General features: G+C 40.3%; 1 protein-coding gene across 1 annotated transcript; it reads right to left on the bottom strand.

The window, feature by feature from the left end:
• Positions 1 to 598: 598 nt before the first annotated feature.
• On the bottom strand, positions 599 to 18335 carry UNC93A (unc-93 homolog A (C. elegans)). The gene is made up of 8 exons (XM_009995647.1): positions 18249 to 18335; positions 15696 to 15877; positions 14695 to 14924; positions 11638 to 11763; positions 9216 to 9433; positions 7960 to 8095; positions 6309 to 6440; positions 599 to 864 (listed from the first exon to the last, which is right to left on the bottom strand). Exons 1-8 carry the CDS (start codon positions 18333 to 18335, stop codon positions 599 to 601), a joined length of 1377 nt encoding a protein of 458 aa, XP_009993949.1.
• Positions 18336 to 19011: the final 676 nt, after the last annotated feature.

The following is a 19011-nucleotide window of genomic DNA, read 5'->3' as shown; positions in this document are numbered from 1 at the left end:
GAAAGAGTGCTGAGACAGAGGCATGACATGGACAGAAACACAGTTGTCTGCTGACCAAAGATAGGTTGCTGTTGGGGATTTTGTGGTGTTCAGATACGATCTGTACATGTAGCCAGTTTATAACTTGATGTTCTTTACAGCAAGTGTGAAAGAATCCTGGATAAGAACAGTATAAGTCTTTATAAATAGCAGTTCCATGAAATGATGTGTGTTGTCTGCAGTGAGCTGAGCAAACCTAGTTGCTGTTGTCTTCTGATGTTGCATGTGGACTTTTCAGGTGTGATTTTAAAGCTATGGTACTAAGTCTGATCCACAGATACAACAATGTGAGGACTTTAAGAGTCTTGTTTACATTTATTAAGGCTTTATCATTACAAAAAAAAAAGATAGAACATTTAGTTAACATCTGTATGGAAGGGTGAAGTCAGATAATCAGATGTCTAAAGAGATTTTACTCCTAAGACATTTGTATTATATTGGCCTTGAAATCTGTTCTTTTAGCCCCTTTCTGGAGAGGGTACATGTTGGAACACTCTTGGAGACATGCCTATAGTAGCTGGCTGGTTTGCTTTGCCTCCATTTCTCTGACCCTATTGGATTACATGTGTGAATCCTGGGTGGGGGGTCCTACATTTTCCTTCTTTGTAGCAGTAGGGGCCCCAGGGGATCTTCTAGCTTCGAGGTATTCAACTGCTCCATACATCACCATAGACAACACAAGGACAGACAATAAAATATACAGTTTGATGTAGACTTGCAATTTGGTGCTGTAACCAAAGGCAATAACAAATCCAAGTGATTCCCAGAGACGGTAATTGGCAAAGGCAGCCTCCTTGTTCTTCTCAAATAAAATTCCATAGAGTCCTAGAAAGAAGGAGAGAGACAGCTTATGAAAATTGAGTCTGAAACCATTTGTTTTCTGCAAAGGGAATAAATGGGCCACAATGGGGAAGATGGACCCTCCTTCATGAATGTCAGCAAAAGGAAAATACAAGCTTTGTCCTAAAACATTTTTGCACTCTTGTGGATTGTTGTAAGTGAAATAACAGAGCAAAAAATGACAAAATAGAGAATATCAGAGAAGAAGGGAAAGAAATTTGAGAAAGGAAGGATTCGTTCTATTGAGGTGAGATGGCAGGAAGTTTGTTTTTAAAATTAGCAGCCACAAATGGGAAGGTTCTTGCAGTGACAAGTAAGGAGGAAGAGGAGATGGCCAGGAATGGCCCTTGACATTGTCACGTCTCCATGTAGAACTATTGGTAACATTATACCAAGTCCTTACAGGCTTTCAAAGAATGGGCAGTTTTATTTAGGGACAGCTCCTTAAGGACCAAGTTGCTCTTTCAGTGTTGACTAGAAACGAACAAAGAACTATAGAGACCTCCCTGCTGCTGTCTTTTGCTAATTTTGTGGGAAACCTGCATGGACCCTGTATGCCCTGTCTACCTGTTCTTCAAACTGTTTCTTTCCCCTGCCTAGGAGCAGAGAGTGTTCACATAAAATGTGTTTCCCTTGTTTTCACAAGAACTTGGCCTTATGGAGTTCCCAGGTGAGTCTTGCATAGTGTCGCCAATGGTAGCAATGTGTGCTATCCAAACTTGCCAAGTTAAGAAAAACAAATTTACCCAAAACACATCAAAAAGTTGAGGAGAGCACTACAACTGGGCTCAGATTTAATATGCAGAGGATATTTGCCTCTCTAAGATGACCAGATAATTTTCAGCTCTTCAACAGGTTGGCAAAAATAATATCCTTGATGCATACAGAACCTCTGGGCCACAATGGGCAAATGTACTTGACATAGACCTGGTTAAACTGATCATCCTAATGCAGTCATGCTCATTGGGAAGCTCCCACTGAGTTCAGTCAGCTGCACACCCATGACTGGGACATAAGGAGGGATTCCCAGCCTCCAGGTCTGACTGGTTGGGCACAGAGGGAAGGGGAGAGAGCTTGGTTTTACTGTGGGTTTGAGGCTAGCATCAGTGGTAATAATGAAGCAGGCATTTCCACTGACTCAGCTGTGGTGGGCAGGGAGGGAAAGAATAAAATGAACTTTGACTCTTTTCATCCACTTCTCTAACAGCATATCTGTTTGAAATATGCACATTCAGCCAAAAGGCACAGAGGAGTACAAAATTCTCTAGAAGTCTGGATGGGCTCAACTACCCTTTAGTTTTGTTAAGATGGAGGAGATACTGTCTGTGTGTAAAAATTCACTGCTTCCTGATTACTGTAAGACAGTATTTGCTGGATGATTCAGTTTAGACATGATAGAAAACCTGGACAAGTGCATCAGAAGATGTACATAGTTCATTAAACTGCTGGAGTGTAGTGTGAATTATTTGATAATCCTTCTTAGTTTTGTTTAGTAAATGAACAAGTTGTTCCTATAACTTTGCTGATATGCCCTGTTATCTTCTGAAAAAGGATTAGTGAGAAGAGTTTAATATAGGATGGTTTCTGATGTGTAAAGACTCTGGTTTTCATCAGGTACCTGTTTTCCCTTGCGATTTTGAAGCCTCCTTTTTTAATAAAAACAATGGGAGAATTGTATGGGGATCAAGGTGCAGCTATAGGAGGAGCTCACTTGGCAGGAAAGTTCTTGTCTCCAGGATGCATATGTGGTATTAGCTGGCTATTACATAAGAGCACAACGGTGGGTTTGCCTCAAACCTAAATATGTGTCTTTATCACAAACACCGTTGAGTGCAATGTGGTACTACTTGCCTGGCTGAAGCTTTAGCAGGACCTGATGGGCTGGCTGAGTGGAGAGGGCTGCTTGCTCTTTACTCTTGCAGCTCATTTAATGGAAATTATCCTCCTTGCTTACTGCTGCCCATTTTCCCACTCCTTCCCCTGATACTAATAGGCATGGGTATATAACAGGACTCCTGGAAATCATTTGAGACCAGGTTTATAAACTTTCCAGAGTGATTCATATGCTTTCTAAAAACACACATCAGCCTGGAAAGAACTGTTTTACTGTAGTCTACCCAATAGCTCTCTGCTACACAATTGTTATGTGCCAAGTGCGGCCAGTTATTGCCAGGGGAGTAATAATAACATCTGTGTTTAGGTTAAGTAAGAGATGGCACTACATACTCTGAAATAAAGGAGCTTTCACTGGAATAAATGAGAATGTACACACATGTGTACTCGTTAGGAAACCTTTGAGATGAAATGACTTACCTACTGTGAGCCTGTATATCCTCTAGGGGGAACTCCCGTATTAACTATCCACAGCAGGCCAAAGTGAGTCACCACCATTACCATAACATGCCTTAAGTATGCGGCACAATGCCATAGTATCTATTCGGTGGTTAATCTACTGAGGCCCGAGCAGCAGTCATGGGAGCTTGCCAAAGGAAGGACTGCAGACCTCGGTCCCCAGTGCTGTTTCAGAGGCCTTATCTCACCTCATAGACTTTGGAGCTGGGAACTTCTCATGTGATGTTTCACTGTATAAAATGGATGAAGGGGAGAAGAGATTTAGTGCTTAATGGGCATGTCAAACTGAAGACCCTGTTCTGGCATGTAGCATCGTGGATTAAAGTCACTGCACCTCTCTGTTAAGGTTTCATGTCATCACTCCATTTTCAGTGTGACAATGAGATAAAGTAAATGCTGTATTAATTTTGTAACTGGGAGCTGTGGAACAGCTGAAGAAGGTACAGATGAAAAAACACACAGTGAAAGCATAAGAAACATTTTTTTCCCAACTAAAACAAACGTGTAATTTTCACACATATCCTGCAGGAATCTGGGAATGGAGATGACCTGTTACAGTGCTGTTATAAAGGTCAACTGTGTCACAGCACTGCAGAATTCACTCGCCATCCAGTAAGCACAGAGCTTTGTCTACTGTCTATGTCTCATCCAGAGTTTTGGAATTGCAGCTACATCTCAGCCTTGATCTCTGTCATTTAGGTCCTCTGTACTTACCCCTATTCCTAATGAGGGCACCAGGTACCTCTTCATCAGGCATGCAGGACCCTTGCTAAGGAGATTGCTTTCTCAAAAGACATTTCAAATGTATATAAATGCCTGAAAAGAATGGAGCCAGAGTCTTTTCAGTGGTGTCCAGTGACTAGGGGTGAGTGGCACAAACTGAAACACAGAAGGTTCCCTCTGAACATCCAGAAGCACTCTTTACTTGGAGCATGACTGAGCACTGGCATATGTTGACCAGGGAGGGTGTGGAGTTTCCCTACCTGGAGATATTCAAAAGCTGACAGGACATTGTTCTGGGTAACTGGCTTTGGGTGGCCCTGCTTCTGCAAGGGAAGTCACTGTGTGACTTCCAGAAGTCCCTTCCAGCCTCAACCCTTCTGTGATTCTGAAAGAAGCCAAGTGTCTGAGGCAAGGCTTTCTGGAAAAGAGAAGCAGGATAAAGGGCAGGTCCTTTACTCCAGTGGGACACTAAGATATGGCTCTCAAGAGTGTTGGGAAGGAGCCTGATGAACAGTTAGGAGGACTGTTGCTGAAGAAGCAGGAAATTAACAGCTTTCTTTCAATGAGAGCACATCCTTACTGATTATGTCTTTTCATGGACCTAAGTAATGAGAGCACTGGGTTTAAAATTGTACCAAAGGCACAAAGATGCATGTTGGGATGAAAGAAGATGAAGTAGTGTTGCTTGACCTATGTATTGGCTCTCCTCTAAGGGATATGAGCTGGACCTGCTCAAGGGGCAGAGAAGTCTGGCTTGTCACTTCCTTGTGTGTAGAGGGAGGACTGGACAGGTTCTAAAGAGGAGATTGCTTCTAGTGCCAGGCAGAAGACTGTGCTGTTTTCCCTTTGGCTCTCTAGGAGGAACAACATAATTTACCTAGTGGGTGAAATCATCTAAGTTTCTGAAGCAATCAGAGGGACCAAAGGGAGGGAGGCCAAGACACATAACCCGACGTGGTCCTGGATGAGCTAGTTCTGTCACATGCGTGTTCCTGTGGCACTTGCCAAATATGAATTTAAGAGCAAAAATTTATTCACGAAATTGAAGGCAAATATGGCAGCAGATGGGAAAGCATGATTTAAAAAGAGTGTGACTGACAGTGATCAGCAGAGTTAACTTCGAGTCATCACAGCCTATGGCTCTTTCTTGCCCTCTTCAGAACTTTAAGTCTGTCTTTAGCCTGCATAAGAGAAATTCCTCTAGTTTTGATTGAGTTTGATAAGTTTAAGCAATCTCTTATGAAATCAGTTTGTTACTGAACTGTCAGCACATTATTGCATTGTATCACAAAGCACTAGAACATAAAAGATTAGAAAAGCAACTATAATGCATCAGATAAGAAGTCCAACAATATCCTTCTAGTAGCAGACTCCTTCTAGTAGCAGACTCCTGGGATGGGAATGTAAGAAATGAGGCACAGTGATCTTTCCTCTCCAGTGCACTCCTGACTCTGGTAATCAAACACTTAGAGACTTTCTGAGTTGGAGATTTCCTCTGGACCATCAAGCTTTAATAGACCTTAAGAACACTTTCCCCTGAAGTGATGTAATTCCAGCTTACAAACATTTATATTTTTGGCAATTAATTCCATACTTAGATTATGCATTGTGTGGAAAAAAAGCATTTTGATTTTCATAAATTCTGCTGCCTGATAACTTTATTTGGTGACACTAGTTCTTTTATTAAGAGAAACAGTAAATTTCTAATTAGCTTCTCTCCATACTATTCATGAACTTACTGACTACTTTCCTTACTTACTACTTTTCCAGGCTTAAGTGTTCTAGTTTGTTTGTCTTCATGTGGAAGTCTCTCATTACTCTGCTCTTTTTTATTTCCTTCTTATCCTTTATCACAATTGGTTTTGATTTTTTAAATGGAGTAAATCATGGATCTACCTGGCTGCATAGTCTTGCTCTCTGTGGTTTTCTCCTTCTATTTTTTTTCTAATAACTCCTACAAGACAATTTGCTGCTTTTTTTGTTGCTGAGCTTTGAGTTTATTTTTTTTGAGAGAGCTGACCTTTATTGCAAAAGACAGACTAAATGTGTCATTCTTCTGAGTTTTCTCATTTTCTTTGAAATACTTGCACTCCTCCAGATTATTTATTATGAATGTCCATTATCATCTTCTGCTGTGTTCTTGTCTCTTAACCTTGGGAAGATTTGTTTATTGTGTATTTTACTTCCTTATTCTCAACTTGTTCTTATTTATTCTACTTTCCAATGAGCTAACGTATTTCTTTTAGATTCTGTCTTAAAGCCATTATAATTTTTTTGTATATGTTGTTTTATAAATACAAATATGCAGATTTTTATATCCCAAGAGAACTAATGTCATTGTCACCAGGACTTACCATTCGTTTGTGTCTGCCAAACGGCATCAGATAGGCCCCAAAGAGCAGGGAATACAAAAAATACAGCAAGCTGCTTAGGATGAGGTTTCCACAGTAGTAGTGCTATTATACAGGCAGTGTTTGTAACAGCGGCTGTTGATATAGAAAGAAAAGAAATTAAAATGGTATTACAAACAGGAGAGATAGCTATAGATAACATTTTCAAATTCTTCCCCAACTAGAGCACAAGGCAATCTTAAAATCTCTCTGGTTCATTGAGATTTGTGCTGACTAAGTTGGTATCACATGAAATACAAGACAATGCAGTCCTTTGGCAGGTTTCAATTCATAATTCTGAGCAGAGAGATCTTTCGTGTTGATATGGCTGTTAGCCCACAGGACAAGAACTGCCATAGAGTAGGAGGAGGAGCTGCTGAAAGACTTGCAGTCATCATGTGAGGCATGTGGGAAGGGAGAGAAAGCACTCTTCTGCTTTCCTTACCTACTCCTTACATGCAGGTTTCCTTTCAGGGCCAGAGTTAAGTTAAGGATATCTAGAACGACTGGAGAGTTTTTGTCTTTCTTTTTAGAAGCAGAATGTAAATGAGTCACTGATTCTTCCTCCCCACAGGAGCACCTTTACAGGCTGAGTACAAAGATTATTAAATAGAACTGAGAGGTTCAGAGGTCTTGCATTACTCATAATATAGGGGGGTTTTATTATTATCTGGGATTTTTTAAAATCTAAAATGATTTTCATAGAGTGAGAGATACACCTAGGACAGGCGTCTACAGAAGAATCTGAACTAAATTTTTTCTTCCTTGACCAGGTTTAAAATTTCCTGTGGAGGAAATGCCTAAAATATCTAGGCACACATTAACTTAGCTAGTGAAGTTTCTAACAATACAGGTTACTGTGTAGTGGAAGTAAGGTATCAGAACACTTCAGCATGAATACCTCAGTGGATAAAGGGACACAAATGAAATATTTCTTGGTATTTTTCTGCCTCCATTACTTTATTACTCATTGGAACAGTGTTCTCTGGAGAGGAAGATGTTCTTAAATATACAAAATTCTCCTCATGTCAACCTGAAAATTACTGACCCAGACAAAGGACTTTAATTTATTCTAGTCTGATGCACTGGCATATGGCTCTTTCTTTCGTTTTTCTCCCTATAGAGCAGGTAGTGAGAAGGATACCAGGCCAACTTTTAAAAATGTTCCTGAAATTCCTAGACTGGTTGCCTAAATTCCAGGTTAATATTCACAAGGTTCACAGTTCCTTTCACTCCATAAAGGTGAGGAAGTTTCACCCCAATGGAGAATCACTTTTCAAGTATTGTATAGACCTCAATATCTACATTGTAAGATCATTTATCACCATTTGCATTAGAGCTGTGAAGCATCAAAGCTGTAGGACACTTTTTGAGTAGACAGCACTCTTGAAAGCAGAGTGAGCTACACCACCAGCAAGTAATGTAAGGCAGTGACCTCAATACAATGGTCAACTGTGCTGCCTCTCTTCTCATGATTGAATTTTGCCTCCAGGTTGACTTTGGCTTTAATTGGTAGCTGACAGCGAGCTCTCCCTTTGTAGTACAAGCAAAAGAGGGAACAATGGATTTGATACGTTACATGAGGTGATCAGTCCTTCAAGTGCCCTTTACATACCTAACGCAAACAGAAGTTTTCTACCCGTAAACTGAGAGATCTTTCCAAAGATCAGGGAGCAGAGGGAATTTACAGCTGAAAAGCAGATCATCGCATAACCAACATAATGTATCCCCAGGGCACAGGTCACATACGTCTGTAAGAGAAGAGACAGTGGTAACGTTTTCTTCAGTGCAAATATGCATATAAGGTTCAAGGGTCTTAGCCTGAGTATTTGGTAAATAGCCAGCATGGATAGGATCAAAGGAGCACAGCTACAGAGTTTGCTGATAAGTCCCTGGCATACTGACATAGTTGGCCTTCAGCAGTGATATTCCTAACCCAATTCCCAATCAGACTGATGCCATGCAAACAGAGCAGTAACAAGTAGAAGAAACAGGAACACTGCTGACTATGCAAATAAACCTCCTGGAAGTGGCATTAAGAATTTTGTGCCCTTCATAGCCCAAGAGATGAAAATTGAGTCACCACTATGGTCATTACAGAGCAGCTCCCAAGAAATGAAGAGGTCCTCAATATAGAGTATAGGCAGTGGAGATGGCCACGGAGTGAGTGCCCCTTTCAGTCAATTCAAACACAGCAGGAAGCTCTCTCTTCCATCTGCTGATAATCAACTTTTGAAAGCTTCAGTGTTAAATAAGCAGCTCAGAAAGTTTGCCCCCTTTCTTTGGAGGCTTTCTCAATAAATGTCTGGAGAACCCACCTGCTGTGAGTCTAGGTTTGTAGAGGAATTGGAGGAGCAGAGGTGGTTTTGATAATTTCAGTCCATCAGAGTTTGGACCTGTTGCACTAATGACTGGTAATGACTTTCAGCCAGCCACATTGAGGGTTTATCCTCTTACTGTAAAAGTTCTCAAAATAAAATATGTGGTAAATGTGCTGACCTGCACTAATACGAACTCTCAGGAAACCAGAAGGAAGGAAGATATTGAAGCCTTGCAGTCTTCTGGCTTTTCTCCCAGATTGTTATTTACAGTTTGAACCTGTAGCTCTCTGCTCTCGCCTCCAGTGGTGAGTTAAGCTCTCTACAGCATTCTTTTTAAGGTTGTTCCAAGGGACATATTTACTGTTGGCCTCCCCTGTTTGAAGATGTCATTCAGAGTTCATTCAAGTAGAAGTAAGCAGTAATTTAGCAAACCACGAATCACCACAGAAAACTGATTCATTTAATGAGTAAATGTAGATCAGTTGTAATAGTAAGACAAAAGACACAAAAAGCCAATCAGACAGAAATACATTTTCATTGTCATCCACACCTTTGTGTAGTCACCAGAAAGAAACCCCTGTTCAAGCCCACTGTAAATTGTCAGAGGAATTAGAAGACACTGTCTTTTATCTTTAAGATGCTGGAAAGTTGCTAGGAACGTAGACCAAAAGGATGGTGTCTCTAGTATTTCTTTTTCAGTCTCTGCTTGGTCAGATTTGATCTGGTCCAGTAATATAACAATCAGCAACACAGCTAGCACACCACTAGCTGCAAAAACAAAACAAAAAGTTCATGAAAAAGTGAGGAATTTTGGAGGAATGATGGGAAGTCGCTTACTGTTGTTGTTCTGACTTAGTGCTTAGCTCTCTGTGGGATGTTTTGGCAGATACCTCTGATTCTGCTGCAGTGTAAAGGCCATTTCTGTGTAAACAAGGCCTGATCTACACTCACATCTTCTGCATACAGCTGCACACCTCGCAAATCCCCTCAGCTTAACTGTGACTAGCCTGTTGTGACAGCCTCTGGGCCAGCTGCACACCGCAGAGGGTGATGGCTCACCCTTCCAGGGCAAGCCAGGGGTCGTGGGGATGGGGAACTGGTGAGAAACAGCTCCCTTGGGAGCTATCAAAAGACTTTAAATCAACATGAGAGAGGAATATTCACTTCCAGTGCCAAGGTTTTCATGGCTGGGGGGGGCGTTCATGATCTTCCTTCAAATACATGGAAAGAAAAATAAAGGCCTAGAACTAGAGCTGCTGTCTTGGATCCCAGTACATCTTGCCCTTTTTTTTCTTACTCTTTTTGTTATGGGCTGATGGCAGGACTTAAATAGGGGAGAGCAGGACATCTACATTTACAGAACAAATATTCTAACAAATATCAATATATTCCTTGTCAAAGGAATCAAGAGTAATTATAGGAGATAAGTGACTGCATGGCTTAATAGTTGTTGGTATGAACAGAAATAGAAACATCCAGAGTCTCTGAGAAAACTAAACAATGCAAGAGTTAACCACCATTGTCTCCACCCAAGCTGGGAAAAATATGTATTCAGCAACCAAAAAGAGAAGACATTTTTAAAATGTCTATGAATGAAATATTTAGCTATTTGGTTTCCCTTGAGGTAGGAAAAGACATATTTTTTATTAAGAGCTTAAAAGAAAATTGAAACCCTACTGATGCAGGGTCAATAGACAGAAGGGTTGCATTCATTTTGCATGAGCAAAGCCTAAGGGAGTGCTGTATATGTTAGTCATCAAATTTAAATTTAAACTTGTGAGCCAAACCTGCCTTTAGCAGAAAGGCATCAGCTTTAGCACACTCTGGAAGGGAAGTGGAGGGGATGTTCTTTGCATTTTCTCACCAATTTGGAATTGGTTTGGGGAAGGAGGAAGGGTTTGCTGCAATGCACTTGTCCAGTGTGACTGGCTCTGACCAGATCACATACTCTCTATTTGAGTGTATGACAAATTCCTTGCATATGTTTCAGCAAGCATCTATATGCAGAGACTGCAAAGATATTTTAACAGAGTTAAGGTGACATACTGCTTTGCCACATACTTCAGCTTTATCTGGAGAAGAAATTGCTTTGAGCTGGATACTTTTGAACTTTCCTCACTCAATCCATCTTTGCGTATCTATTTTTGTCTTTCTGATTTTTGATGGCATCAGCCTTTCCTGTCTTTGATTCCTTTCTAGCCTTATGCAAAGAAGGTCTGGAGCAGCTGTAGTTACTAACCAGGAGACATGCCAGTTCACCTTGTGCTTCTTTTTTATCTTCACCTTTCACACTAAGATATGATTCAGGCATTACAGCTGAGAATTCAGTGAAGCTGTAATATCTCAGCAGCGATCCAAGAAACTCCTTCCAAATTATTGCATGTCCTGTGAGCTGTGGTAGAGGTCCACCTCTAAGTACAGTGCAGTCCTTGTGCTAAAGCTGTTTTACATATGGTAGGACACCAGCCAGTTCTGATAGGCGTCCCCAGATGACTAGAAGTTGGTGAGTTCAAATATCACTAGCTGGGCTGCTCTTAGCATCTTGGATCTCTGCTGGCATGTATAAATCTGGCCAATGCCATAATCGTTGACTATTTCTGATCCTGAAAATAGTAAATTTAAAACTATCTCATACATAACTGCATAAATGGCTGTAATCTGCTGATTGCAAAGTAGGCATACTACTGATTCTAGTCTGTAGAGCAACACTGACCAGTGGGGTCACCATTTCAGCTTTATTCCAGGTGAAAAGAGTAATGAATTTCTCACTCCTTTAGACAAAAATGATATGGCACTGCCATGAAGTAACTGAAACTATTTAAAAAGGAGTTGTTTACAGCTCTCACATATCTTATTTCCTTTTAGCAAACTGGATTGAAGAAGGATGTTGGAAACTTAATCTGCAAAGTCGTACTAGGTTTCACAAGGTTCCCCATCAGTGATATTCATTACAGATTGTGTGGATTACTTACCAGTGTAGATCCCTAGCAGAGTGTAGATCAAAGAACTGGAGAGTTCTGCTGTCCCAGTAGCATTAGTGGTGTCAGTCATGCAGTCGTACGCTCCACAGCATGCCAGTTTTTCCTCTGATATTTCCACTAATTAAGTAAAAACCAAAAGAAAGGCAGGACAGGGAAAAGGTCAGATGAGTGCACACTATACCTAAGTGTACAATAAGGGGATCCAGGTCTCGGTGATTGGTCCTGGTTTCAAATCATTCCTGATTAGAGATGTTTAACTTCAGAATTCCAGCTTAACACACAAGAATTTGGTTTAACAGAAACGGTTGCTGGGGACACAATAGTGGACTAATGGTTACATGGACTAAAGCCAGAGGCTGAAATCTGAATCCAAGCTCAATTGCAGTATTCAAAGTTCCAGTGTGTATCTGTACCTCTTAATCATAATACCCAACAAGACAGGTTCCTCAGTTTACACCACCACTGAGCAGACAGACATAATTTCTTACAGCCAGAGCCCATTAGCCCTCTCCAGGTAATTTCTGCACACATTACAGGAATGGAAACCACTTTGAGACATCTTTTTGGTTTATAAATTCAAATTACAATTAACCCACTACTGCAGTCTTCCAAGAAATCAGCTTTTCCAGGATTTATTACTATATTACTGCCTTTATTGCTTGAACATACTTGAAACTAGAAGAGTTCGGCAGGGTTGGAGGAAGACTTTTGCTTTATTGAACCCCATCAGTGTTGCGCTGGGCATGTAACAAAGCCACACACATGTGCGTACTCACACACTCTGTGTGACACCATGCCTAGATCCTCCAGTACCCTTTACTAAAATACTAGTATTTTAGTAAAGATACTAACCCAAAGCATGAGCCTGAATAAAGTGTGTAGTGTGGAAGATTTATCAAAACCCCATACAATTATTTCAATAATTTCACTGCAGAATTTGTCACTAATCCAAGCATACCAAAGGACAATACATAGTACCTTGACTGATTACTTAAACAGGACTTGATCTGTAATTTTTCAATTAAGGTTATTGTGTAACTACTTTTACTGTGTTTTCCCCCATTGCTTCCAATCAAAGCTGCTGTGATGTGAATCAGCTGTTTAACTAGCATCCTAAACAACTTTGGGTTCAGCATCAAATAAAACATAATAACATGAAGAAAATCATTACCTTATTCTAGCCAGTGGCTACTGCTGCACAGTTTTGAACAAACAGATGCTCAGCAAGATTACTACATGCAAAAGGCAAGTCACACTAGTGACTGCAGTACTGATGAGGGAGAAATTATGACTCATGTAATTTGCATTGATTGTTGTCCATTACTGTATTCTGTTGTAGCATTACCTCATGGTGTAGCTTGCCTTCCTCCCTCTGGATAGAGTGATGCAGACTATGTCAAGTGTACGTATGTGTCTGAGTTTTAGGCATTTTGATTCTGCAGATATATACCATATCTTTCTGACTCCTCAGTGAAAATATACCTTTTAAGTATGTGGACAGTATAGGTGGATATCTTTGCTGCATTGTCAGAGAAGCGCAAAATAAGTGAGTGCCTGAAGACCCTTACCCCCTGCAAGAAGCTCCCTTTAGATTAAAGCTGAGTCTTACTGAGACAGTACAGTTGGGAATCTTATAGTATGAAAGCTTATATTGCTTTCATGAAGATATGCAAGGCATTTGGTTTTGAGAGGTGTTCATAGCACACCTACCAGGAGCAGAGCATTTAATGAAATCCAATATAACTGATACAAATTAAGTAAAAGTTAGAGTTTCATTAGAGTTTAGAGGAACATCCTCAGATGTAAAAATAGGAAAGGATTTACAATATAGAAAAAGAGTATTCTCATACTCTGAGGCAGAGGAGAGTAAAATGCCTGCAGTCTGTCCAGAACTACCCCTCATCCTCTGCCCTGCAAAAGAAACCAGAATGGCCATTCCCTCCTCGGACATCATGTGGCTCAGTGATCAGGTCAGCAACACTCAGTTGCTGTGCTTGATACAGTCCTTTAGCATTTTGCTGTGATGGTATTTCATCTATAGTTGCTTAAGTTTAAAGGAAGCATGATTCTCTGTATATATCACATCTTGAGATAACTACCATGTCATACACCCAAGGATTCAAAGATTAAAACCTGATGCCATCTCCTTGACATTTAGGTTTAACTAAGTACCTATTTGAATAGCCTCCAGAAGACCTACTATTTAACTGAGCTAGGGAAGAGATGTAACTTCTTGCTATTAATAGCAGCAGTGTATATGGAAAGCTTCTTCCATGTTCATCCTGTTCTGATTCTGAACAGGATAAGGAATGCATGGGAGACTGTAATCATAGTACACTGTAGCACTTTGAATCTCTAAGGTGGTGTCCAAATATCAATTTATCTACACAGCTGCCCTTTTGAAGCTTACATCAATTACAAGCATGGGAAATGAGGGCAGCACTGTTGAGTGATTTCTTCAAGCTACACTGGCATCTCCTATCTGAGCCTGAAATATAGCAGAGGAGCCCTGGCATGCAGATTCCTGTCAACCTCCACTTCCATTTTTTATGACAATTCTGTAAAGCACTCATTTTCAGCAAGCACCAGCATCAGGATGACTAACCTTGAATGTTTAACAGCAAATTAATTTGATTCTCCAAGCTTTGCAAAAAGGCTGCTTCAGTGTTTTGCCATTTGTTTGAATCAGCTTTAAATAGAAGTCAGATGTGAAAGACTGTCACTGCTAGCAGCCTATGAGTACTTCACAACATCTAGGTGGGAATTCAAAAGGAATTCAGCAGATACCTATATTTGAGCTAGATGTCTAAACTTTCTTGATAGCTGATGAAGAGCTGATAGAAAATAGACACTTCCAGAAAGCAATTTAGCCCATCTATTTCAGACATCTACATTCAGATGAGATAAGTCACATCTGAAGTCCCTGTGTCCACTGACTGTGAAGGCAATCGGGGGTCCCTAGCTCAGCTACAGAAATATACCTTTTAACTATCTATAAGTAGCTGATATTTATCAAGAGAATTACCAAGATTTTAAAATACATTTTACCTTTGTTGGAAGCTTGGCTAAATATCAGGGATGAGATCAAATTTCCCCAGATGCCAGAGGACTGAAATATCAGGAAGAAGACCCCAAAGTATTGGTTGATTATGTCTTTCCCATTTTTTCCTGCTTTCTCAGCATATGAGTTGCCAGCAATGGTGAGGTAGGTGCATTTGGCAGACCAGAGTGGTGCCCCTCCTAAGCCCAGGATTATGGAGGTAGGGATTAGTGTGTACCTGCCAAAGAACACTTTATTTAGCATAGTTATCATCCATTAGCATAATAACCATTTGCCCAAAGATCCAGAGGCAAAAATAGACAGAAAAGAAATAGATTTATCCTTTGTGTGATTCAGTAAATGTACTAAATTGAGCCAGGAGAGGGCCAGTCTTAAGAAGTTTAGGATGTTCAAGCACTCCCAGCTCTATCCGCAGGCCAAGTCTGGGCTAGGCTAGGCTGGCTAGGTCTGTGCTTATATGCTCTGTCTTCTTATAACTGAGGATTAAATTGCACCTGCACTTCAGAAGATGGATCACAACAACTTTCCTCCACAGAGTTGCATCTGCTGTCACTAGAGAATGGAGGTAAATTGTTCAGTCACCTCCAAAATGGCAAGGCAGGAGCTGGCCTTCTGTCATCCCCTGCTTCCAGAGCCACTGGGTGGAAGACACCCTTTCCTTACCAATGTTTTTAAAAACAGTCCTAAAAGTAATTTGGATTTTAAGTGAAACATCTGATTATTTTATTTATTTATTTATTTATTTTTCTGCTACACATGTGAGTTTGAGGTGCAGCTTCCAGTGAGCAGAGGGATGTCTTCATTCTGGCTTTTTGCACATTTTCACCTCTCTGCTTCAACTGCTACTTGGTTTATTTACCCCTCTTTCTTGCAGGTAACACCTTTTGCATCCACAATGCAAAGCAGAGTAGGAATTGAGAAGAAAAAGAAGAATTTCACCCTTACTGATTTTGCTCAAACACCGTATGTTCAAGTAATTAAATTGTACCAGCTAGCGTAGAAGTTCCCTAAGGAGAATGTGATGTAGCAGCACATAGAGCCTGCAATGGTCCACTTGCAGCCCAGCTTCTTGATGAGGATTGGTGGGAGGAACATGGACGATAAGATGAGCGCAGCATAGAGAACACTTAGGGAGGCAACACCCAGCCCTTCTTCTGAGTGGAGACTGCTCTGCATGGACAAAAACAGTAGTAGAGAAAAATTTTATCACACTCATAATTTACTATGGTGTACAGAGAGTGGCTTCAGGCAGAAATAGACATGGAAGCTGGGGATTGTTATTACTTCCTTCTTTCCCCAAAGCAGCCTGGTTACGGATTTCTGATTTTCCTTGCAATTATAGCCCATTTATGAAAATATGATAAGCAGGTGATGATTGCTCAGATGCAAAGCTTTAGTAAGTCAGACTTTAGATTTTTTTATGTAATTTGTTTGAGTTTGTCTTTGAAAGCAAGCTGAATAGATAGCCTCTTTTCTTGGCCTTCCCTTTTTGTCTCAGGCAGGAATATCCTCAGATCTGCATTGCAAGGGCTGACTTAGCAAGACTGGAAGGTTCTTTGCTTTAAACTACAGGTTCAATAATTTCTAAATTCTTCAGAGCGCAAGGTCCACATATCCTAATATGCTCACTACAGCCCTTTGTAGTTTGAAGTTATTGATTCACCCACATTTTCCAAACGGAGGAATAGTATTTTACTGATCTATCTAGGATTTATATTTTTATGCTTAAAATAGTTCTCCTCTTGTCTTGATGCTGAGAAAGTTGCAATGAGAAGATCAAGATGCTGCTTATCAACATTTTCCTGTTTGCTTTCATTAAAAGCTGACAAAATCCAGTATGATTTTGGTAGAAGGAATGGATGCTGGGGTGGTAACACAGGAGAGTGCTGGAGGAGAGCAAGGCTGCACTAAACACTTCTAAGCCCTCCAGTGTCTGTGTGGTCCAGCTGTGCAGAACCATGCTGGCAGCCACACAGCACCCTTAATGAGAGGCAGGCATCAGGACAGTGAGGTGAGGAGGTTCTCTGTTGAGCAGTGTCAATGTATTAGACAATCAGAATTGTTGTTCTGTAAAAAGACAAAGAGGCTTCTTCATCACTGAGGTCCTATTTCTGAAACACCACATGCATGATTCTGTCAGCTACAGCTTACAAAAATTAGGAGCCAGGCCTCCTACATTTAGCTTAATTTTTAATGCTTTGTGGGTTTTTGGTTTTGTTGGATTTTTTGGGGGGGTGAGGAGATGTTGAAATAAATTATATAAGTATTTGATGTTTGTCATGCAGGCTACAATACAATAAAATAACGTGATTCTGATTCTGCCTCAGCAAGTCATCTCTGACCACTAAGACAAAACAGAGAGAAAGAGGGCTACCTTATGAATCAGCACCACTCGTTCCTGTTAGGGGAGGCTTTATGTTTCAGCACTTAACTTGAGCGTGCACAGTTTCAGATGATGGGGCTGACTTGCAGCTCCTTGGGTTTATCTTCCCCCACCTCATTAGTCTGCCCAGCTCTTAAGATCTCCATCCATTTTGGGGACTGTATTTGCAGAACTCTGAACTCAGAATTTGACAGTGTCAATGAACAGAAACTGCTCAAGGAGAGGAGAAGAGACAGAGATACACAGCTAGCAAGGATCTCTTCCTGAAATGACAGACTTTGTTATTGCAAACAAGTGCTTCAAGTTATGCATCAAGCTCCACCTCTAAAGCATACAGTTTTGATACCAGTGGGAAAATCTGACCCAATTTATCAGAGTCATCTTTTAATATCTTGCCTATTGTTGCTCATGGATGACTTATATCCATTTATTTGTCATTAGACCTGCAGTGTCTTCTAGTCAGAGAAGATCCTTCTTGTGTTTATCTACTCTGAAGTATTCATAGGCAGCAACTGTAACCCTCAATCTGTTTTTCTGGCTATGCTAAACCACCAGCTCTGTTGGTATCCTAAGTGTTCAAGCTGTTCTAGAAAGCCATCTCTGCTACTGTTTTTTAAGCTGCTCATGCCAATACAGGCCACAGCTGCTTTTGATTTAAACTAGTATTTATTATTATCATATCAGGATGCCAGGAATTATTATATTATTTTCTACTTAATATATTTAATTTATTTGGCATACATTTTTATTATTTTACATTACTGTATTATAAATAATAAAATTATATCAATTTTGAAATCTTCAAGAGAAGCCTTTCAAGAAATGGGATTTGTTTTCTATTTTGCTATATATAGTTTTAAGAAAAATCTCAGAGAAATTTAGTTTTCATTCAAGCAGCTTTTGTGAAACTAGAGAATACTCCTCTGACACAAGTGTTCAAACTATTTGAGAAGTACTAAAATAAAATATTTAGTAAGAGCTATGCATCTGGTTGAGGGATACTAACCCGTGCCAAATTGGTGTCCTAACCCACTTCAAAAAATATTGTGCATGCCTTCCTCACAGAAATAATTCAAAACTGGTGGTTTCAAACTACCAGCTGTTCTGATGCCCTTCAGGCCAGGTGTCCTGCCCACCAGTGGGAGATGCTCCACTTACCTGCAGACTCTGGAGTCCTCCGTAAGCAGTGAAGAGAAGTAAAAATCCAAAAGAAATTATCAAAACATTCCTAAGATTCCTTTCCATGTTGATTCATACAAGACGAAGGTCTGTTGGTGCACAGAGATGATCCAGTTATTCCACAGGATGCTTTGAGTTGGAAAAAAAACAACTTCTGTTTTGTGGGAACAGGTCACTTCTTGCTGTCTTTGTAGAGGAAAGAGTTGTTAATTATTTGAGGATTGGCCAGTGAACTTTACTTTTTCCAATACTGAAAATTCTTTACAGAGTTGTTACTCATTTACCTGTTGTGGCCAAGGAGCTAATGAGTGCTCCCAAAGGACATCTACCAGGTTTTATTAGGTAGGTATATAAGTCAATTGCAACACTTGGACCTGTTTTAGTATTGCAGTCATACAGTATATGGCTCTCAGTACCACAGAAGAAAAAAAATGCAAGCAGTGAAATGCCTGTCTGCTATAAAGATACACTAATCTACAAAGGGCAAAGATTCAAAGATCATACTGGAATCTATATTAGGCCTATTGCTTAACTAAGGTTATAAAAGAGTACTAGGAAAGGAGATTGTGTTACAGTGTTGCCTGCATACACCAGCTCTGTAGGTGCAGTGTAGCAAACCAAGGTTGCTGGCTGCATGGCAAGTGGGAGAATCTTCCTCAGTGGTGAACCCCGTGGCTTTGGTGTTTCAAATTTACCAAGTCATACTCATGAATATAAATTTCCCCATCTTTCCCCTCAACTC

This window comes from Chaetura pelagica, unplaced genomic scaffold, assembly GCF_000747805.2.
Source record: "Chaetura pelagica isolate M959 unplaced genomic scaffold, ChaPel_1.0 scaffold954, whole genome shotgun sequence".
NCBI classification, from domain to species: Eukaryota; Metazoa; Chordata; class Aves; order Apodiformes; family Apodidae; genus Chaetura; species Chaetura pelagica.
The sequence above is the reverse complement of the archived record's forward strand: the minus strand, read 5'-3'. Positions and strand labels throughout refer to the sequence as shown.